General features: G+C 39.7%; 1 protein-coding gene across 5 annotated transcripts in view; it reads right to left on the bottom strand.

The window, feature by feature from the left end:
- The window catches only part of magi3a (membrane associated guanylate kinase, WW and PDZ domain containing 3a), a 133,138-nt gene that overhangs the window by 26,279 nt on the left and 82,636 nt on the right, over positions 1 to 24,223 (bottom strand). For all 5 annotated transcript variants that reach the window (XR_008602576.1, XM_055013064.1, XM_055013065.1 and 2 more), the window contains exons 2-4: positions 23,082 to 23,198; positions 14,870 to 14,989; positions 882 to 1,088 (exon numbers count right to left, since the gene is read on the bottom strand). Coding sequence is in view for 4 of the 5 variants with exons in the window: in XM_055013064.1 (XP_054869039.1) it covers positions 882 to 1,088; positions 14,870 to 14,989; positions 23,082 to 23,198 (444 nt within the window). In the remaining variant the exon portion in view is untranslated. The remainder of the gene's footprint in view (positions 1 to 881; positions 1,089 to 14,869; positions 14,990 to 23,081; positions 23,199 to 24,223) is intronic.

The following is a 24,223-nucleotide window of genomic DNA, read 5'->3' as shown; positions in this document are numbered from 1 at the left end:
AACTTTCCTCAAGTTCAACCTGACTGAAACTGAATTTTGGCTCATAATGGTCTATTAAACTGCGAGGTTTATGCCAGTTATCCTCAACAATCGCAAAATACACCATATGAAAAAGATGGCATAGAACTGCAGCATGTACTGGTAATTGGTTGTTTTTGTAGCGTGGGCTCATTTGGCTGAGATGACTGGCATTGCTACACCACAGCAGTCCAGGGTGCATTTGGGGCTGGTCGGAGGCCTGCCATTGAAGCCACAACAGAGGACAGGACAGATGAAGGAGCCTGATGCAGCTGGAACAGCAAGGAGCCAGTTGCTACCCCTTTGTTCAGCTGGCTGGCTTAAGATGGGTGAATGACATTGTCTGTGAAATTATTTCATATAGATTCTTATTATGTAACATATTAATTTGTTGTCTTTTCTAATGAGACCACGGTTTGAGGTTGTCTACCTACTTTCAATACGAACAGCTTTCACCATTAGATGTTTGTGCCATGAGCCATGTGAGGACATTCTTGTGTGGGAAACAAACAAGGACAAAGTCTGTCTTTCTAACCAAGGGACTGCTTTCTATTGATCTCACACACAGTCTGGCTACATCTCGACTTTGCAGGGCTGTGATTTAGTGCTGACCTTGCATACAGAACAGCTAATCCTGAGAAAGTTTGTTTGGGAAGAAGAATGATAACAAGGAAGAAAAAAGGTCCTGCTGTTTTGCATTCTGAGAATAATGTAATGAACTGTTGAAAAAAAAACACACAAATCAAGCAAACAAAAACTGCTGGGGTTTAAAACTCTAGAAAAGCTGTAAGCAGCACAGCAACAACACAAATGGTTGTAAGCATTGTAGAAGCAGTGAGAAAAAAGAAAGTATTGTCACTCACCGGCCAGACCGTTGACCATAGGAGGCCTCTCATCTTCCTCTTCCTCCTCTGGTGCAGCGCTGTCCTTTCTGTCCATCTTACTGACTGAGGTTGTGCGTTTTCTCTGGACCTCGGTGTCAAATTCCTCATCAAACAAAACCTGGTCCACCAAGTCTGGTTGTACAGGGCTGGGCTCTGCAGGGGGCTTAGGGGTCCCATAGTAGTTACCTGGAAAGTTGAGAGGTTGAGACAATATTTTATTATATTATATAATATTATATATGGGCTGCACAGTGGTGTAGTGGTTAGCACTTTCGCCTTGCAGCTACAAGATCCCCGGTTCCTGTCCCCGCCTTCCCGGGATCTTTCTGCATGGAGTTTGCATGTTCTCCCTGTGCATGCGTGGGTTTTTTTCCGGGTACTCCGGCTTCCTCCCACAGTCCAAAAATATGCTGAGGTTAATTGATTATTCTAAATTGCCTGTAGGTGTGAATGTGAGAGTGATTGTCTCTGTATGTAGCCCTGTGACAGACTGGTGACCTGTCTAGGGTGTCCCCTGCCTTCGCCCGAGTCAGCTGGGATAGACTCCAGCCCCCCCCGCGACCCTAGTGAGGATTAAGCGGTGTATAGATGATGGATGGATGGATGGATATATTATATACATATTTTTTATTTAAAGGTCCCATATTGTGCCCCCTTTTTAGCAAATGAATGATAGACTCACATGTCCCCAGAATGTGTCTTTCAATTTTTAGGAAAAATACTAAAAAGGTAATTCCTTTCACCAGCTCCTGGTTTTAACCCAATTCTAAATGGGCTGTTTCAATGTCCGTAGCTTTAAATGCAGCTGATCTGCTGCTGTCCCACCCCCTTCAAGACGAAGACTCTCTCTGTGTCTGTAGTTAACAGCACGGTGCAAAATTAACCACAGCACCTGACAAAGACATGACTGAATGAGTGAGTGAGATCAGGACTTTCTATTGCTTCTAATATGACATAGAAATATGTTTGACTTGCAATCATTATTTTTAAGTGTTTGGTGAGTCAAAGAAACACAACAATGCACAGAGACATAGCCAAAAATATGAAATACATTTGCAAAGAATTGCAGGTTTGTTTTTGGCTTTGCAGTGCAGTCCACTGAATGGGGAGAGGTAACTACAAACAAAGCCATTTAGCTGACACCAGGTCAAGAGGAAACCATATGAGTTGAACAATAGATGTTTTCTTTAAAGGCACAGGGGAGTCTGGTTATTAGATACAAATCATATCTGGCAAGGCTGCACTGGTTGGAACAAAGTGAGGCCAAGCTTTTGCTGCCATAACTCTCAGATCTTGGAAGAAATTCCTGTTAAAGGGAGAGTACAATTTAGTCTTTGCCACGTTCCATTGGATGTCAATATATCTGTCACTACACTGACTCACAGCTCCATATGCTTTATCAGGCCCAGCAAACAACTAACTCCTTTTCTGGCTTCTTTCTGTTAGAAAGCCCCCATGAGACAGAAATGTATTCATTTTTTAGTTCATGTCTCATTCATGTGTTTACATGTTCTTTTTAAGGAAAGACACTACAGATGAATAGGGTAATTATTTTTACATTTAAATATGTATTACATATCAAACAATGCTTTCATTTGCAGAAATTTCCAGGACATAAAACAGATAAACTGAATAAAAATAGCTTCGAAACTTTTGTTTCCTTTTGTTTGACATATTAGTGTCAACAGCTCTCAGGGAGGGGATTTTGGATGTCTGTTTTACCACTGTATAAATCTGACAAAAGCTGTCAACCGCCAGAAGAAAATCAATTTTCACCCTGTTTTTTAGGAGTAAAGTGTTCCATAAATCAAGACAGACTAATACATGAACACACTCCTCAGTATGAACTTCAGAATATAGACAGAAATAAAACTGGAAAGTTTGATGCAAGCAAGCGTCACTCAAGTTGAGATTTCTTGCTCAGAAATTTTGAGAAAACATCCTTTGAAGACCTGTTGTAAATTTCCATACATTTTTATTGGAAACCACTGTTTATGAGTAAAAACTTGAACTCCTGGATATCATCATGAAACTTCTTTAGTTGACTACTGACATTGATTATTTTTGGTATTATATATATATTTTTAAATTAAGTCTTCTGAAGTGTTATATTTAAATATACAAAAAATGAGCTATTATCTCATTAAATATGCACACATTTTATGAAACTTCAATAATAATAATACCTTTATTTATAGAGCACTTTTCAAAACAGCATAAAAAATAGCTACAACAAATAACAACAGTCAAGACTAAGTCAAGAGAGCGTTAAAAGGAGATGTAGAGGTGAACTTGCCTGCCTGAGATCTGCAGGCAGAGAGATCCTCAGCTGAGGTCACTAAGCAACAAAGGCTTCAGTGACAAATGGAGACTTTGGGACTGTTAGTAGGATCCTGCTGCAGGACCTCATAGGCTCATTGAGAGTTAGATCACAGATGTATGCTGGGACCTGACCATTCAAGGTTTTAAAAACAAGCAGGAAGATCTTAAAATCAATTCTAAAACTGACCAGTATTGAATGAAGGGCAGCTAAATATGTTTTTTTTTTTGGATGTTTTCTTTCAACTAGTTGCATCTGGAAAAAAAAAACATGCAATGAAGGCAAAATATCCCAAAATGCCAAAATTGACAAGTGCATGAAAAGACCATGTTCTTGCCTGTAGTGTCTCACTTTAACATTTCGGCTGTATTTAAAAACACATGTTTTTATGTCTGTTTTTACTGTTACCTCTCTTAGTATTATGATTCATTACTGCAGTAAGACCAGACCAAAGCCACCAAAGCGAAAATCCTGGACTGTCATATTTAGTGCTTCACTTCCTGGGAACTATGACTACAGCATTTATGCCAAGGTAGGTTTTCAGGCACTCGATTGCCCCTTTAAGTCCATCAGCTTGCCTTTGCTGTCATGTCGGTGCCTAAGGCAGGAAGCTGTCTTACTCCACAGAGCAAGCCGTTGTCTTTTCTCAACTAAAGGAAAGGGGTGACCCACTTTACTACTCACCACCTTCTCCCTCCATGCAGAAGAATCAAACAAAATAGAAAATGAAAATTTAAAAGCACAAGAGGTAAGAAAATAGTTGGGAAGGTGTGGTACAAATATTGATTCGCTGGCTGTTGTCTGCTGCTGGTAAACCACAGTCCTCCAGTGTGGGTGTGTGGGATTGCAGTGTGGTTGAGGCTGAGCTGTGTCTGAGTAGCTGAACATTGTATTGTAACAGTGAACAGACACATGGGGGAGTAGACAGATACTGTGACAAAGGAGTCTGCTGAGAAGGAGACGGAGAAACAAGAGAACCGGCCCTTTCCTACTGACAGAAATTTTGAGAAAATGAAATTACAGCACAAGATGAAGATGAAGATTTTTCTCTCTTGGATTTGAACTTCTCCAATTTAAACAACATAAGTATGTAAAAACCTATCGAACATTTAAAGCAAGACAAACATGTCGGGGTACAGACTAATGTACATTTAGCTCTCGAAACTTTTAGCAGTTTCTAGGTATTTACAATCTAATCAGGACAAATGTTTTTTTTGTGTGAATTTTTGAATGAGACATGCATCACCCTCACTATACTTGATATGCTCATCTACACACTGCTTGAATTTTACTACCAGCTATATATGTAGTATATTTAAAGCCAATGTCAATGTTAGCTTGTACTTTGTATGTATCATCTAGCTTATCATACATGTATCCAACTGTGTGTTATATGTTCCTTGTTCCCCACCCTCCTCTTCTCCCATCCCCCTACCTCTCCACCTCTCTACCTCTACCCTTCTACCCCTCCACCTCTCTACCCTTCTACCTCTACCCCTCCACCTCTCTACCTCTCTACCTCTTCTGTCCTTCTCAACCAGCCGGCCAGCAGGCAGATGGGTCCCCCCACATTAGAGCTGGGTTCTGCTCGAGTTTTTCTTCCCTGTTAAAAGGGTGTTTTCCTTGCCACTGTCGCCTTTGGGCTGCTCTGGGGTTCAGGCATATGGGTTCTGTAAAGCATCTTGAGACAATTTGACCTGTAATTGGCGCTATATAAATAAAATTGAATTGAATTGAACATGCAGAATAAAGCGATCTCAGTGAAATCACAATTCTAAGCTAAGTTTATAGATGGAGCAGCACATCACAGATGATGTGTTGGAAAATCGAAAATCTGACAGTTGTTTCTGTTTTCACAGTTTCTGGCTGTAATAAATTGTGTAATTTTGGTGATTTTTTAAAATTGCAACATGATTGTCAAACCTGCCGCGGCATTTTGGTGATCAGAGGGTTAAATACAAAATTACAATATCGGCGAAATGGAAACAACTGTAAGAACTTATCCAAACTTTTACCTATCAACTGCAGCTGAGACATACTGAATAAGCAGTTAACACAGCAGCTAAAAAGCACATTTTACCTGAGAGGCATGTTAAACAATGCATTGTAATTGATAAAGATGATTGCATTTAATTTAATTCATGACATAGTAATATCGGAACAATTAAACATGCTACTAGGTTTGTAATTCATACGTTAACAGAAGAATGTAAATTGAGGGAGTTGAATTAGAAGTAATTTTCTCTTTTCACTCCACAGTTCCTGAAGCTCACAGAAAGGTGCACACAGTCCTGTAAGTACCCATTAGCAGCAGGCTGGGAGAGAGTGGCCCGAGTGAGGAATCGCAGTGAGTGCTGTAATTATACAGTACTAATGAGCCACCAGATGAACGAGCAGCCGTTGTGGAGAACGTGTAACTCTGTCAAGCACGGATGCAAAAGCATACAACCAGAAAAAGGCTGTGTGTTTGTAGCTTTACCTAAAGAACTCAATGTGACGTCTTTCTGACAAGTCAGGTTTTCGGCCAAGTTCATTGAGAAGCTTTTAGTCTCAATCTCAAGTGGCACCTCATTTGGTATTACTGTAAGTTATCGCAACAAAACACCGTTTAATTTAGTATTTATATGAATCCCCCAGGCATCTACTGTCAGTATTACTTTATTAAATGCAATGCATAATCATATTGTAATATATTATTTAGTAATTATCCACAGTTCTACTTAACTTCTTAATCCTATTAATATTCTACTGTGACAAAAAAGTCTCTCATCTCTCTTTTTGATGTGACAACAGCGTATAGGATGTTTTATCATATCAAAGACAAGCAATAACAATTAGATTTAAATATTAAAAACATGGGTGACAGCAACGGGCAACATCAAATAGGCGGACATTTGATTTGATTCTAAAAGATAAATAATAAATACATAAGTGGAAAAACAACTACAGAGATAAGAGACTGAACAATATTTAATGTGCAACAGGCGCAAACACAAAATTATACGGAACAAAAATAGACGACATATCCTGCATTTACTGTCACACATTTGAGCAGAAATGTGGTGATGAATTAAAAAAAGATTAATTCATGAAGTCCAAACATGTCATCATCATTTCATCTGACTCTGAGTTTACACATGATGAAGTTCAGCGAGTTAACATTGTATTTTTGAGCTCCACAGGCAGTGATTTAAGACTACAACCGTTTTTGTTAATAATTTTTGGGGCTGTTCATGTCTCGTCTAGTAGGTAGCAGACAGAGATGACAGGAAAAGAAAGAAGGGAGAGATGTCTGACAAAGGTTCCCAGTCTGTCGCTCACAGTTTGTGCTTTTAAGGTGGTCTAGAGTTCAGGTGGATTTCCAGTGTGGCCTGAGCGTAGAATCTGTGTAACGGTTGTGCTTGTGCACTGTACCTCACATCAAAACTGTTACAGTGGTGCAAAATAATTAATTATATTTACTCAAAGTACCTGAGAAGCATTTTGATGTACTTTTCTTGAGTTTTTCCATTTTATGCAACGGTGTACTTCTACTCCACTACTATTTTTTTCTTACAGCTTAAGCGACTTTTAAAATTAATATTTTACACATTTAAAATTTCACCAAAAATAAACCATTTACACTAATGGGATTCTGGAAAAAATTTAAAATTTGTAGCTTCTCTGTGCGACTGAGAAGTCATGACTGGTTGAGCTGTGACCAATAGTCACATGACATAAATTCTGTAGCTTTTATGCTAAACTGCAGGCTGTGTATGCACACAAGAGATGGGAGAAAAGTATGGGAATAAAAATAAAAATGTCAGTAATATTAATAGCACGCAGAGTCCATTTTTCCCTCAGTATTTGCAACACCTGTGGGCACTTGGGAAAGGTTGGACATATTGATCACAGGAAAAAAAATCTAAAATAAATAAATTCAACTTCCATTTTTTTCTTTCGCTCTATTTCCATTCAGGTTTATGCTGTTTCCATAGAGTTGCAGGCCTATACAATTGTGTGAAAAATGAGCCGACAGTGAGTAAAAATGTAACAGCAGCAAAAAATGCCCAGAAAACTGAGTTGTTTAAACTGCTCGCATGATTTCATTTCAATAAATGTTCCAGTTGTCCATTGATCTTACCTGTCCACAAACCTGACATGTTTTAATCGCATTAACAAATATCTAATTATCAAGATAAAGATCTGCAGTAGATGCCGGGACAAATATTGGGAAATCTGTCTTGATATGAAAAGAATCTGGTCACTTTTTGCAACCTTAATGATGTCAGTGTGACCAAAGAGTGACCTCAAATCTTACACCTTCATTACTGCAAAAATATGAATGAACTGTTCAGTCTTGGGTGGGAAAAAAACGAAAGAACGCCTGGGAGCCATCATGCTAACAGCTCCCCATGACCAGGCATAAATGACAACAATAAATACCTGCTGATATGGGCACAACACAGGTTGTGTTCCAACATAAATGTAGAGAAAATGCACTAAGAATTACTGTAACATCTACGAAGGACTAGTTCTTCCCACCAGCTCTGCCCTAATGATGCCGGATCGCATTCCTGACCTCAGGATTCCACAATTTGCTGCAGGTCGCCCACTCACTTGCATTTCAATTACATGAGTATGTCAACCATATACAACACTCAAGTGTACAAGATGAGGACTAACTACAAGGATAAAAACTGTTAATGAGGTTCATATACATCTCAGTTTCGTTGCAGTCTAACTCATTAGAGTCAATGTTTGTCTCAAAGACAGACAAGGACAGTGGCTAAAAATATTGCAAATTATTGGTCATGGGCAGCTTATGTAATTCCAGTCTTGCTTCCCTTTTGTTACGTGGTGGCAAATTGACAAATACCAGTTTTGTTCGAGGTAGAAGCAGCGGAGACAGTGAGCCCAGAGAGACGATAATTTCAGCATAGTGTTGTTACATTAAAGCTCTTGGTGGGTGGGTGGTGACTGGTGGGTGGACAGTGTAAAGCAAAACCATTTTCATTTTAGCAGTCTGGGCTAACACTTGCCTGGCACTGACAGTGAATTACACAGTCATTCACTCATGCTACATATTCAACGCTGCGTTTGCTGCCAGTAAGAAGTAGCTTCATGTCAGAAACTTGCCTCCCGTTAGAAGACTTGCGATGCCCAGAGGGACCCCGAGCAGAAATATGCACTACCGGGGTCTAATGTGTTTATTGGTGGGAAAGAATGTGTATATACAGTATATATGTGTATGTGTGTGTGTGTGTGTAGATGTCCTGCCATCTGTTTTAGTCAGCAGCTGCCAGCATATCTCATCTTGGACTTGTGAGAATCTGAATAAAATGTGAGGACAACTGTGACCAGAGTTAGATTTGCAGTGAGACTCAGCCTCTCCAAATCGCTGTAGCCTTCATTGTAACATGTGAGACCAGAAAGGGGTTGAACAATATGTGTTTTTTGAAGGCCGATGTCAATAGTAATATTAGCAATTAGGGAGACAGATTTCTGCAGCAAATATACATTTGCACTAAAAATGAAAATCTTGGGGTCATTTATTTATATCGTACATATGTTTAATTAACCCTCTGAACTCCATTTGTAGGCATTTTTTACTCCTGTCATATTTCTTCTCACTGTTAACTTATTTTTCACAGCAATACAAAGTCCTGCTCCTCTATGGAAACAGCACAACCACGACTAGAAGCACAGAACGACTCAGTATATCTTCTATGCACAAATAAAATAGTTATAAGGACGTACATCATATAAAAACTGAAAAACATGGAATCAATATGTACCCAAGTGCTGACAGGTATTACCAATACTGGAAAACTTGTCCCAGTGTAATATAGATTATATTTAGTACTTACATTTTATTTGTTTCCAGACTTGTCTCCGCTCTGTGTAGACACAGTCTGCAGTTCAGTGCAGTTCAGCCGAAAAGTCCCTAAATGTTTTGTTATATGACTTTCAGTTGCAGCTGAGTCAATAAATGTTTCTCTGTTGTATTGAGGAATTTTTGGTTATTCACAGTCTCTTTCTTTAAATGAGAAATGTAAAATCTAATGATTTTGACAAATCTTACAATTTCAAGGTCAGATGAATCACATTTGTAGTTATTTGTTGGAACAACATGTGAGAAATAATACAATCAGAAACCATGGGAAAGTTGATTAAAATAATCAGATAATTCTTCCTCTTTTTACAGTTTCTGGTTTGGATTAATGGTGTTATTTTCTTAAAGATAGCATGCCTTCCAAACACACTAATGGGATCTGGGATTCAGAGAGTTAAAGGGGAACTTTTCAACATTTATCCATCAGTATTGATGTTATCAGTGCCATCAGTGTTGATGTTTTTACTCATAACATATAACCAATCAGATAGGATCGTGGGCAGGATATGGCTCCAGATCACAGAGTGGTGACCACAGATAGAAAGAGGAGGCTGTCTCAGAGAAAACAGCACATTTTAAATGAATTTATTGATTGCAAAAATGCTGAATAACGGATACGATATTTATCCAGGCAGAAAATGAGCTGACTTTTAACGCTACTGGCCAAAAATTCATTTCATTGAAGTCATTGTCACTTAGCAATGACAGCTGCTAGCAAATGGTCCCGAGGAAATGTTTTCAAAATGAGATTGGAGGGATGCCTTATGTTGTGGAAGTTTGGGGAAACCTCTTAAGGGTTTATACTGGTTAATCTCTCGCCGGCTCCCACCCAGACTTTTCCCTTCCCCACCCTCACTGCACCCATGCCTCTGCCTTTGAACCTGCCAGCCACCATCACAGACCGTCATTAATCGGGGAGGAAGGGCTCCCACTCTCTCAGTTTGCCTGGGCCTCATCACAGCCTGCCAGTGCTCCGGGCGCTTCAGGCCCATCTTGTGCTCCAGCCTTGGCACAGGGCTCGGGCTCTGCTTGGCATGGACGCCCGCACCTCACAAGCCAACCTCGTCAACCCTGCATTCCTCTGCTCTCTGTCCTTGTGTGAGTGTTGCAGTGCACAACCCATCAATCCACCGCTGACCTGCCGCTCATAAATTAGCCTTCTTCTCAGTCTATGTTCATTTCTTCAGTCTGTGTTGTGACATCAAAAAATAAGTTACACATGCCTCTTAAGTTTATCTCCGTTTTTATATTTTCCTTGCTGAGCTGCTTTCGTTCATCCTAATCCCCCTCTTTTTACTCCTCCATCTTTTGTCCTTCCACTTTCTGTTTCAGCTTTTTTCTTTTTTTGTTCTCTGGCCGAGTGCAATAACAGCACTAATCCAAGTCCTACGCTATCAGCTGTGCAGCCCTTAGAGCGAAGGTACTTCTTAATCTTTCAAGCTTCTGTTTTGCCAGTTCCTAGGAGTGGGCAGCTGTTGCCAGCGCAGCACCTTTGCACCCTCCCTCCTGTGTGACTTCTGGCCCGCTGCCCCGTCTTTATCTAATCCACAGCTATGCAGCTTTACCTCGGAACTTCACAAAGCCTATAATACCAAAAAAGACCCTATTATAAAATGGTTGTAGGCAATGCAGTCGAGCAAAACAACAGGGCGGCAAGTGGTCATTTCTTTTCAAGTGAAGTCTATGATTGTCATGGGGAATGACTTTGTATTGCACAAACAAAAGGTGGTTTCATCATTTTCAGACGCTGTCAAACTGTCCCCTGGTGGGTCTACAACTACAGGCCATAACCGGCAGCTGGAATAAAAGCAGCCTATTGCTGTCTCTTCTGCAGACCACATCTTTTCTTCTTGTTCTCAGTCTTTCATCCATCATCCGTGGTGTTCCATTTTATATCTCCACTACATGCACGATTCCACCTTAAACCTCCAACATGTTATTGAGGATTTGTTTTCCACTGCAATCTGGTCAGATGCAGCCATGGATGTGGATGTGTACAGGTCCAGATCTACACAAACCACCACACCTCTGAATGTCATCATGACAGAGATTCTGTGGCGCCTAGAATTCATACTGAACAAATGTTGCGTTTTCCAATGAAATCCGGAGAAATCAACTACAGTACCAGACCTACTGTTGCTGACTTCTGGTTGCAACACCTGCTTTCCTTGTTCATTTCAGCTCCCTGTCTCTGCCATGAATGATTCATACCACTGGCTTTCCACAGCGAGGGGTACAAAATTGGATATGCCCTAATTCGCACACATGCACACACCTCTTGCACACATGCAAATCAAAATTCTTGAGAGCTTCAACATGACTGTTACTCACCATCTGACACTTTCGTCATTTCAAAAACAAAAATTGGCAAACTAATTTATGTGTCTTTTGTGTGGTTTAAACTTGCACGTCACTGACAGCTGAGTCAACTTCTCTGCTAAGACTTCCTTGGATTGCAGAGAACAAGACGACTGAAAATCTAATGGACTGATGCCGAGGAGTGATCTCATAAACACACACAATTTCCCGTTTTTTTGCTTGGTTAAGTATTTTGAGAAAATTGGCCTTTTGAAATAACTTCCTATTATTGTTTAACGATATGACAACCAGTCTGTGAGATGCTCATTGTCTCAGATTTCAGCTCCGGCAGTGAAGTGGGAGTGCGTGTCCCTCTTGGTTGCAGATTAACCACGGCTTCAAGCCTCCGTTGTTCACAGGTCTGAAGGATTAGTCACAGCAGTGACCATGGTTGCCCAGGTCGATGTTTCCATTCAGTCAGCCACATATAAGATAAGGCCTCATCCAGTCACTGACAGAATGTAATGTGCACTAAAAAAGGTTGGTTTGTCACAAGAAGGGGGGACGAGAGAGATAAATAGTGACTGACTGCAATTAAAAAGTAGGTTGGAATGGAGTGTGGTTCTCCCTGGGCCTTTTTTTCAGTTCAGTTCACCTCAGTTTGTCCCACAACAAGGAACGTCTTTGTGCAGCAAGACAGCATTCCAACAATAAAAACACCATAAATCATTAAAACAGTGAATACTAAACCCATAATGCAATAAAATAAAGACTTTATGTGATAAAAACGCTGAAACAAAAACAGGAGAATACAACATTTATTGTATGGTATATCTTTGACCAGAGATGTGACTGCACAGACTCTTCCATTGAAATATGTTAGTGTTCCTCTCTGAAGAGGCCCTCAAGATTAATTGTACAATCTACAGTGAACACGCTGTAGCAACTAGTGACCGATCTGCAGTCAATGACTAACTGAGCATGGGTTAATCAGGCGCCATGTGGTAAAAATTTCTCCCTCTTTTTCCTGCATTCTACTATGTGAGCCTGTCTGCCTGCAGGTCAGTGCTTGTGTGTGAAAAGTTTATTGAGCAGTTTATTTGTGGTGACTCAGAGGTCAAAAGGCCAGGTGTTAATAATTAACTTTCTCAGGGTTTCCGGATCTGTGCCTCTAATACACATATCGTTGTGTTACATTAAGCAAAGGAAGAACAGAGCAGATTCATTATTCATCCTGATGACTGTTTGGTTCTTAGGCTTGGGGTTGAAGGGCTGGTCTCCCAGGGCTGGATGTGGGACGGAGGGCAGACGGGAGGGCTTTAACATAGCCAACACATTTCCGACACTGTATGTAGGTGACTAAGGTTAAGTTCTTACCGGCAACAAAACCATCTGGGGATATATTACCTCCACTTCTTTCAAATTTACGGTGACAGTTTGATGGCCCGGGCAATGTGTTGATTTCACCTGACGACCTAACAGTGCACAGCTCAGCAAATTCACAAGGGAACTAATAACGGTGGATGGACTGGGACAATGAACTGTAGCTATATCTTAGTACTCAGCTTCCTTTGTCACTGTTCATTGTCTGAGTAGTAATTTTTGTCATATAGTCCTCCCAAATTAGCCTTACATCGCAGCTGGTACTTAACCTGTTATATAAAAAATGTGTTAAACACAGGTCCTGCTGTTTATAGTGCGGTGTCATGTGACATCCTGGCTAATGAAAGTTATTGTTTATACATGTTGCACGCGCAATCCATGCATGTGCTTCTTGCAAGTCTGAAAACTTTCTGATCAAGCCTCCTGTATACATTTAGAATGATACCGCAATAGTGAAAAATTAAAATTATGGAGTCGGTGATTATTTAATTTCGAGCACCGCACTTCACAAACTAGTTAGCAACTTACCATGAAGACACAATCTGACTCGGCACCATCACCTGCTCTTCTGTGATACACGCTCTGCTACATGTGCTGCAGACGGTGCTGAGAGTGTTGTAAACAACAGAGTTGCTCTGCTGGACTCCTTTGATTTCTAAATCATCCCATGCATCGCTTTTTTTTTTTTTTTTTTTTTAACAATGTTTTGTAAAAGCAAGCTTTCACATCAGCAGGCAAAACACATACTGAAATGGGTATATATGTGACAGTTCAGTATCTGGTGAAAATATCGGCTGTGCTCTAGTGCTTTTACATCTGAACTGTTTACTGCAGTTCAAACTATTTCTGGTGTGTTTGGTCACTTGGTTTAGTTCAGGTTGGTGCAAAGTGCAACTAAATCGACTATGTTCTAAGCAGAACAATCTGAAAGCTGGTCTTCAAAATCAACTCAGATTTGGTTTGTTTCTGGTGTGACTGCAAAACTGAACAGATGAGCCACAGGATTTTATGAAAGCAGATATGTGGTTTAAGAACTGATTTAGAGGTTAAGGTTTGCATAAGCAATGTGTGTATAGTGTATGACCTATTTATGGAAGGTCAATTGGTAACCTTGGTAACACATATGCAAGCTTGCATGTGAATGTGGGTTTCTTGTTCATACATCAGAAAATGCAGAGAAGCTTCCAAAGATGGCCTGCATTTGTATCCTGTTCTTTGCATTTGGAGGTTTCTTTATTAAACATTAAGTAAATTGGGTCAGTTATTTTTCTGGTGATTTTGGGGAAAATGCACTGTAAATGAACACAGAAAAAGTTGAATAATCTGCTGTCTGTCATTAGAATTTGAGTGCAGCATGGATCTCCAAGTAGCGGTCATAAGGCAGGGTGACAGGACAAGTTGTCCACAAACTGAGCTACCTGCCAGTCCTTATGTCCTCTTGATCACTTGTCTTGCAGTTGTGAGGGTGAGCACAAAATGTTCAAGAATATAAAGGCAACAATGTATCAGATCACATGAAGCACACTAGTAAAATCAAGTAGTCACCATTATTTATATAGCGCATTTAAAGTTAATTCAGGGTAACAGCCTACAAAGTTATGCATGGAAAACCCAATGAATCCATTTCTACTAGAAAGGATATTGGTGAAAGAGGAGAGAAAGAATTTCCTTTGAACAGAAAGAGACCTCAAGCTCTGGGGGCCTGGTTCACTACAAGTGCAAGTCCTAAGATCCAGTCAGTAAAACTAAATGGAAACAGCATGAACAAATGGGGTTCACCAAATAAACAACAACTTGAATAAGTCTAAAACCAGCTGCGCACTGATTTTTGACAATAAAGTCTTATATTTCTTCTCAAAAAGTACGTTAGAATATGACAAAGCCTTCAATGCCTACTTTCACTGTAGACAATTTTAAACTTAGTGTTTTATCACTCTAAGAGCATAGAGGTGCAGCCCTGAAAAGTCAAGTTTTCGGGGTGTAATCCACATCAACTCCAACTTTCAACTTATTTTTTCTCAGTCAATGTGAACTGCATCTATCTAACTGCTCTCCAGCGTGGTGAACATTGTGTTGTGTTTGAGAACATACCGTCATAGGTGCCGCTCTCCAGCAGCAGTCCACTTTCTTCTAGCTCTCGGAACTCCCCCACGCTGATGAAATTGTAATCCACTCCAGGAACTTCCCCCTCTCTGGGCTGCCGAGTGGTACCTGCCAACAACGACAAAAGTTTAAGACAATAGGAAGGTCCAAACAAGTGGAATGCACCATTCCCTGCCAGGGTGGGCGGGGAGGCTGGGAGTGACACTGAATCCAACATGCCCATAGGGATGTGATTCAAGTCCAAATACAGCACTCAGGGGAGAATCTGTGTCTACATCATGAATAGTCAACACAGCTGGGACTGCAGAGCGATGAATTCATTATTCAAATATGAAACGGAGAAAAAAAATATCCTCCACAAAGCAGCACAGCTGTCAGAATACAGAGGAAATGTATGTGATGATAAAGAACAAAGATTTTAATTGCACACTTTGACTCTGACTGTGCTAAAGCAACACTTTAATTCTTAAGGGACACAAATACCACATCAATGCAATAAATAATAAAGATTCTGCAGGAGAGAAAAATGTTCACTATTGATATTCTGCATGTTTGTAGAATAAATACTTTTATATTCGCTGTGCATGCACAAAGCCGTTTTACCTCAAAACCCCACACACAGCTCAGTTCCCATGGCAATATAATGGCACATGATGATTAAACATAAATGTGCCGTAAAAGCAAGAAAGCATAATGCTACTACAGTAAAACGCTAGTTTAAGCCAGACCTTTTCTTGGAGCTCGCTACTTGCCATAAATAAAAGAGTCAATTTGGGAACTCGTAGAATTAACTCATAAATTATTAAATGTCCCCACAGCATTGTCACCACCAAAGTCCTTTCCGCCAACATACAGATTATAGCCTTAGCATTTGTTTCCGACATTGAGAAAGATTTGTTCATAAACTGAGGTTAAACTCTCCAAGGTCAGAGAAGTAAAAATCTGTGTCATGTGTTACAGTGAACTGCCTTCTTCCTGCCAGTGGTGATGGTCAAGGTCAGTTCAAGTGCTTTAATGCTTTTTTTCCCCCATTTTCCCCTTCTTTTTCAGTTTTTTCCCTCCCCCTGTAAAACACGTTGCCATTTCAAGCTGAAGTCCTATAAAGCATTTCCAGTTCCTGCAATGCTAAAAGTCATTAAGCAGTAATCTGCTGCATCTGCGGCAACTGCCTTGCTGATGCTCTCAATTTTAAGACTGAAAACATATTGTTATGAAAATCATTTTACGCTCCCTAACATGCCAGCTCTGCTTACCATCATCTTAGATGTAATCAGACCTTTTAAAGTACCTCAGATAAACTGCTCTGCTATCTGGCTGCACTGCAGGCTCGAGGGATTTTAACTCAGAGTTTAGCAGCAACCTATTCCCATTCTTCATTTTCTTTCTGTGTCAACATCCATCCTGACTGCAGTATGAGCCATCACATCTGAAACAGCTTAGTCTGCTGCAAAGACAATCTTTTATTCTGTCAAACAGAGCGATCTGAGGAGACCAGTGAAACCACAAAAGGAGGATATATGAGCTTGTTCTGGAAGAAGGAATAGGGAAATGTGGTTATTTAGCTTTCTGTTGTTAATTCAGCTACCTCACCTGCAGAGTGTGAGAACAGTCGGATCAGTTTTCTCACCCTCACAGTTTTAATTCACAGAACGCCATTGTGTGCCTTTGTAAATGTGATTTCATCAAGTGAGGTTGGTGCAACATGACTGCAAAAGATGATGGAATTTTAAACAACAATAAGGTTACTGCAGCAAACGCTGTGGATGCAGCGTGCACAGAGGAGTTCTCCATGGGTGAATTCTCAAAGTAAAGCGTCTCTTTAGTCTACACAGCTAGACAGCTGTGAGAGAGAGTGTGGTTATACCTCAGTTATAGAAAGAAAAGGCAGACTGCTAAGAGTGCTAAAACTAGAAATCTAGCCGCCATCCGAGGAGGAGCACTGGGATAAGCAGCTCTGAAGAAAAGACATGAGGAATTTTGCTGCCAATTTTTACTGCAAAACAACACAGCGTTGTAACTTTCATTAAGTGGGTCTCTTTTTTAAGAGATGAAACAACTGCATGAAACTAAAACAGCAACAAATCAAATAAAAAACAACAAGCATTTGCAGTTACTAGGTCTACAGGGCCTAACATGAAAATATAGCTCTCCAGTGGTAGGTGTGAACTGGATTTCGTGTTTCTCTTTTCGCAGGTTGAACACCCACTCTGTGGAGCACCAGAAGACGAGTGACGAGTGTTTACCAACAAGATGTTAATTGCAGCAAAACAGGAAAAGAGAAGCAAACAAGAATAAGCATTTGTAAAAATGATCCTGCCAGATACCAAATCAGACAGTGCCAAGTTCAACTTTTATTAGAATTTCATTTCAATGTTGGCTGTAAGATCTGATGATCACATTAAAAATCAGACCTCTAACCCTTGATAGGAAAGCAACAATATTGATCTGGTACATTTCACCAGCCAGAGTGAGCGTGAGCTCAGCTGAAAACATGATATGTGAAACTTTGGGAGAGTCTCTAAAATATTGGCAATGTGGTATTTTTGCAATGCATTTCTATTTTTCTACACCATCATCATCAGCATGGATCATGCCTAAAATTAGGTTATTATTGATGTATGATTCATGCATGAGGGTGATTCATCACTAATTCAGTTTAACTAAGATTTATCCTTCCATTTTGCTCCACTTATCCAGTGCTCAGTCTTAGTTAACACATCCTTCTCTCAGGAAACATTTTCTAGTTCCTCCTTGGGGATCTCAAAGTGTTCCCAGGCCAGATGAGATATGTAGTCCTTCCAGCAAGTTCCTGGCCTTCCCTGGGGTCTCATCCTAGCTGATGTGCCTGGAAAAGCTCTAAAGCAGGAGTATCAAACATGTGGCCTGCGGACCAAAAATGGCCTGCCAGAGGGTCCAATCCAGCGCAGCACGACTTTGTAAAGTGTGTAAAAATTACAGAGATGACATTAACTGCAAATTGTAAATTTGTAAAAGTATAAATTTTAAATAATTTCTAGACCATGACAAGTTGTTTTGATCATAAAGTAAAATACTAGATTGCACATTGTTCTGTCGTCAATGTCACATTTTTTTGTTATTTTTTGTCTTGTTTGCGTTGTTTTGTGTTTCCCTTCTGTCGTTTTGTGTTTCCTTTTTGTCTTACTTGTGTTTTTTTGTCTTATTTTTGTCACTTTGTTTTTTGCTTTATTTGTTGTTTTGTGAATTTTGTCAGTTGTGCTTAATTGTATTTTTGCCTAATTTTTGTCATTTGCACATTTTTTATCGCTTCCTAACTCTTTTGTCTGATTTTTTTCTCTTTTTTGTTTTGTTTTGTCACGTTTGTCTCATTTTTTGCCATTTTGGTTCTCGTTTTTGTCATTTTGTGCCTCATTTTTCTAGTATTTTTACCTGTTTTTGTTTGACTTTTGTCATTTTGATCATATAAAATACTATATCATTCAGTTCCAGATACCTGTGAGTAAATTTTTTTTGTGTCTTTGTAGGTACACTGTGATCTGGAAGTTGTAATGTGTAAATGATAAACTGAGGTACACTGTTACTGAAACTGAACTTATTTTTCTTCAGAAATTTCAGGATGTTCATACTGTTTTGTAAAAAGATAAATATTAACTTTTTTTGCTCTAAATCAAAGGAACATTTTTGAGTTGTGGTTATTTGAAGGTTATTATGCTGTGATTTTACTGGTCCGACTGACTTGAGATCAAATTGGGCTGAATGTGGCCTAGAGTGTGTGACTAGAGTGAGTGCTCTTAAGGAAGGCATCCAGGAGGCATCCTAATCAGATGTATGAACCACCTCAGTGGGATGTTTTTGATGGAAGGAACAGTGACTGTACTCCCAATTTCCACTCGAGCAGCGGCTGCTCTACACTAATCTGTTTTTTGTTCTTATTCTTCACATTTTATTTATAAGAGTAGTGATAAATAAAAGCGAAGTGATTTATAAACGTATCTGTCATTTCTGACTACAAAAAAGTGAAAAACATGAGTAAAATTCATTGTGTGTTTGCACACTAGTAAACACAGTTCAAACATGCTGATTGTGATTGGTTCAGACAGCCTCCTATAAATTTCTCATAGCTGGGAATACATATCCACATTTAAAGGAGTTCATGCTGCTGAAACTACACCAAATAAAAAAGACAAGTATAAGAGTACTAGTAGAATAAATTCAGCTCAACTACCATCCATTGTGTCTATACTGTACATAAAAGAGGGATGCTACCATTCAGGTCTTAGAAGTGATGCAAATTCATTAAACTTGAATTCTTTCTAATAGCCAGCAGGGGGCGACTCCTCTGGTTGCAAAAACGTCCATATGCATAAAGGACCATTGGAAAATGACCTTTCATCTCACTTGATGTGTTACATGTTCCCACTGAGCTGATGGTCTCAATCAGTAGTCTAAGGTGTTCTTCAAAGCAGCATGATGTTCATTTAGAAAATGATGGTCTGATTTAGGGCAAATTAGACAATAAAGCAGGGTTTGCTTTTTGGTACCATTGTGATTGACAAGCCGCTACCATGTGGACATGCGCAGCATCCTCGAGTTCTCAGCCAGATTCACCCCTAGCTCACTGTGACCAGTAAAAAAATAACAAGATGGTGACAAGCAAAATGCCAAACTTGAGGGTTCAAAGTGATACAGGCTTACCAGTACAATGACCTATTATTATGTTCCTGAAATTCTTTGCATTTGTCACACACAATTAATAGTTGCTTTATATTTTAAGTTCTCAAATCTGATTTACAAAAATTAATTAAAATACAGCATTTCACCTAACCACACAATATATATTAGATTAATAATGAGAATTTGAATAATGTGGCTGATGAGATGTTTTGTTGATGTATTGAACTACATACAAGAGATGCAAGAGATGGTATTTAAAAAAAAACATCCTAAAACATATCTGGAATAAGTTTGAAATATTATTTTAGCAGTTCAGCTGTATGCAGATATTACTGTCCATCACAATACAAATAATGTCTGGTATGAATCTCTGGTGTTTTGCTCATCTTCAGATGTGTTTGACCATGTAATACCTTCATGTACTTCTTGAAGCTGATTGGGCTGCATTTATGAAACTCACAGATGAAATGCAAACCTGTTATCAAACACAAGTGAAGTCTTGTCTTATTTGATATTGCAGACAATTTATACTTTTAATCTCCTGTTTCTCTGCAGCAAGACCAGACAGTTACATCAATGCAATGCAATATTCATAGTCTTTTGTCTCACTTGTTTAAATACTTAAAAGGTGCTTCTTTATTTATTTATTTATTTATTTTTTTAAGAAATTAGTGTGATTGAAAACCTGGGGATTTTTTTCTCTCTCTCTCTCTTTTTTTTTTTTTTTTTTTAACATTTCCACTACTCTTCCTCATTTTTTTTTTTTGTCTTGCAATGAGACTAGTGGAGCTGATTGCTGTGCCGTGACGGATAATGAATACCCAGGGAAGGAGATGGCCAGTTGGCAGTAGGGTTGGGGGTTTGGGATTTAGAAAGCTTGAAGGATTTTGTGGTGACCTGAACCCCTGGCACTGTCTTGAGCTCCTGTAGTCTTTTGTGAGAGGCGAGAGTGACACTTAATGAAGCCTCGTTGTGTGCGGTGGAAGAAGGAAGTCATGCTTCTCTCGCTCTGAGATGCTATTGGGGCTGCTGTAATGAGAGCAGGCATCATGCTGTAGCGGCTACTTAGGTTCTGCACAGGGTCACTGTGGCTCAGAGCGCTGGCGCTGGCTTGAATGAGCAGACTAGACAGGGGGCATATGCTGAGCAACTGAAGCCACACCGCAACGTCTCACATGGGATCTGCATGGCACACAGGTTTTTACCCCGATCAGCCACAACGTTACACTAAAAAGTAATTTAGTGCACCTGTTCTCACAACATAAATAAAAGCTTAGGTGCAACAGACTAAATTTAATTTGAGGATTTAGGTAAACCACTTAAATTGCAAGCATTATTTTGAGAAGTTCATTGACATAATAAGGTTAGTAACTGCACAAATTAAATAAATGAGTGTAATTTAAACTCAAACGTCTATGTTAATTAACTCCATTTCTTCTCACCATGAGTTGATGATACTAAGTTCCCTCCCTTACTTACTTAACATGCATGGAAAAAATGAGTCTGTACTGCCTGTAGGTGAAAGCAATACAATCAAAAGACAAAAAGGATATTTCAAGGTGACATTTATCAAAGTAATTTAGCCTGTGTGCTATTGTTCAAAAGAAAGTTAATTATTAACAATTTTTTTTGCAAGATGAATTTTTTTCCAAAAACTACTACATCAACTAAAAACATGAAAGAGCTAATATTAGCTGAAGAAAATCAGATTACGGTAACAGCTGTCAATTTAAAAATGTGTGCTTACAACTATAATAGAAAAGAGATTTAGATTTAGAATAATGTAGAGAAACCTGCAGGAGCAACTTAATTTTTATGTGTAAAAAACTTACTTTTATGCTAACGATAATCAAACAAGTGGTAATTAAAAATACTTTTGACTAAAGAAGAAAAGTTATTTCCCATAACTCCATGTTGTCTTAACTCATATACATTGAGGCAAACGGTTGTTGTTTTTTGTTTTATTTTTGAGTGATTAAAACTACTAACAGTTGAGGTGAATAACAATGATCATGATCTGTTGGGAAACCTTCGGTCCTGCCATTCGTGTGGATGTTACTCCACTACATACCACCAATCTCAACATTTCTGTGTAGACCAATCACCCACCCTCATAACTCCCCAAGTCCCAATTTGATATATCAGTCGTAGGATGGGTTGGGACAAGCCTGATCCAACCCACAGGACCCCAAGGATCTGCTGTCCTGGTGCCAGACACAACAGGACATGCCAAAAGGTCTAATGTCCATGGGCTGATGGGTGAGTGCTGCTGCAGCATTGTGAGGCGTACCTACATAATAATAGGTGGTTTCAGTGTTGTTGCTAATCAGTGTACAACTCCCATGTTGACTCCCTAAAGTGCAGAATTGGGTAAAACCAGATCTTGAAGTGCATCGCAAGCACTTTATTAACAGCGATAATCTCTGAGATAAAGGGAGGAAACTAAGCACGACGTTAGAGATGTAAGAGATTAAGTGATCTTAACTCTACATACTTTATTATCTTACTTGACGAGCAGTGAGACCTCGAGCTTTAAACTGTAAGTCATTTCACGTATTTCTATAACAGCAAACAGGCATGTTCATACAGCAAGATTAGAAAGAGAGGCAAGCTGATTATCTTCAATTAATCAGTCCTGCGCTACATGTGCATTAAATGCAACTTCAAACGCCTTGAAAACAACTTTACTTCTCTGCGAAATGTCAGATAAGAAAGCTTTCCAAATGCTAACTGAGACATATACAAATAATAAATGCTGTCTTAAGCCGTGATAAATGGCAAAAATACTAATTTTTTTTAACTCAGCTGTGCAGCCTAGAGAATTACAGCTGCTCTGTCATTTATGCCTGTTGGCCTTGTCCATTTAAAATTGCTCGGGCATAAACACAAAGTCGTTGTGTCTTAGTTACTTATGCTTCTATTTGGAAATGAGCAGTGGAGCAAACTCATACAGAAAGAAGAGTAGAAAGCACAGAGAAAATGAAGGGAATTGGTACATTACTCTCTCACACCTTGAAGTGTAAGATAACCAAGGACTGCCTGTAATCAGGAATGTCTCTCTTAATTCAATACTTCATATATATTCACTCTCAAAACTCATTTCTGTAAAGTGAAACATAAAAACCAAGAAAGTGTGTCATTCCCCTCAATTCCAATACAGCTTCTTTTGTACAAGTCCTGAAGTCTTAAAACATATTTTACTAATGGTAGATAACGCCAGCCTTCCCATCGCAGCCTATCACAGTTACATTAAGCTTAAGACTGGCTGCTTTTACTAATTATGCTGAGATTATGAAGTGAATAGGAAAGTCTGGCAGTAGAATTTCCTACTCTGATGTGGACGAAGGAAAGAGGGGGAAATAAGTTAAAAGTTGGACTTTTTTTTTTGTGTGAAAAGCACAGGATAAGCAGGTGAGAAAAATGCATGGCAGTAAGGAGTGCCACAGATGAGAACAGACCAGGCTCCATCTGGAGGAGATCAGAGGGCAACAAGCACAGCAGACACAGAGAGGAGGCTGAGGCGCCCAAGGCAGTGGAAGCTACTCACAGGGAATGGTGCGCAGGTACAGGTTGTCCCTGATCACCTGCTGGAGCTTGTGGTCCAGGGAGCCCTTCTGAAACTGCAGACTGAGGTAGTGACGCAAATCAGTATTCAACACCTTGCCTAGAGGGGAGGAGAGAGAAATTCAGGTCAGTCCAAGAATTAAATCCCAGACGAGGGCATCTGCTTAGCGCTCATTTACAAAACACCCACTTAGATGACTTGATTCTGAGACGATTAAAAACACATTCTGGAATTTAAATTTATAACCAACTGCACCGCAAGCCTCTGACAGACAACAACACCTGCTACATGTGACAAATCAGAAAGGTCCCTGTTAGGACCGAAATTATTTGTGCTTAAAAAGGCTGAGTGCAAAGTGGCAAAGATGACATATTAAAGCTGTCACGGCTGTGAAGCAGTAATTGGGCATCTTTCATTAAATTCCACACGCGTGCATAACAAAAAGCAAAAACACGGCATTAGGACTGTTTTTTCTTTGAAGCAGTCACAGTTCAAGCCAAGTCTGAGGAAGTGTCGAGGCTGCACAGACACTTTCAAGAAGCCGATTCTTCATGCTCTTCGCAGTGATGGAGAGGAAACAGAGATGAAGAGAGCAAGAAGAAACAGAGAGAGAAATCCCTTGTGTTTGCTACAGACGCTATCTTCCTCTGTGTGGACTCCTGCTGTGAGTGGAGCAGAAGTTCCTTTCTCAAGAAGGGACATGCAGGATGTGCTTTGAATTTGCCTTCAGTAACACTGTGGGCATCAGTAACCAGCACTTTCTCCTTAAAACTGCTCAGTGGGGGGGTACACAATTACCCTAAGACAGCTGACTGAGGCAGTGAGCACAAGGATGTGCTACATCAAACATATGGGAGTTGTTCTGAAGTTGTTACAGCTGCAATAATACCTGCAAAATGCCACATCAAAACCGAGTTCTATGTCCTATGTGTCTGCTTTTTCTCTTTCATGCAGCTTTAAATACAAGGCCAGAAAATGCTAATGTTTTCTGTCAGCGTCTGCCGGAGGATCCTGCAAAGATCTCCAGATCAGGAACTGTTGACAAATCAGTGTTAAGCAGAAGCCAGACAGAGAATAACAACACACTCCAAATGAGATTTACATTAAACTACTGCAGGGAATCA

This window comes from Amphiprion ocellaris, chromosome 8 (genome assembly GCF_022539595.1).
Source record: "Amphiprion ocellaris isolate individual 3 ecotype Okinawa chromosome 8, ASM2253959v1, whole genome shotgun sequence".
NCBI lineage: Eukaryota > Metazoa > Chordata > Actinopteri > Pomacentridae > Amphiprion > Amphiprion ocellaris.
The sequence above is the reverse complement of the archived record's forward strand: the minus strand, read 5'-3'. Positions and strand labels throughout refer to the sequence as shown.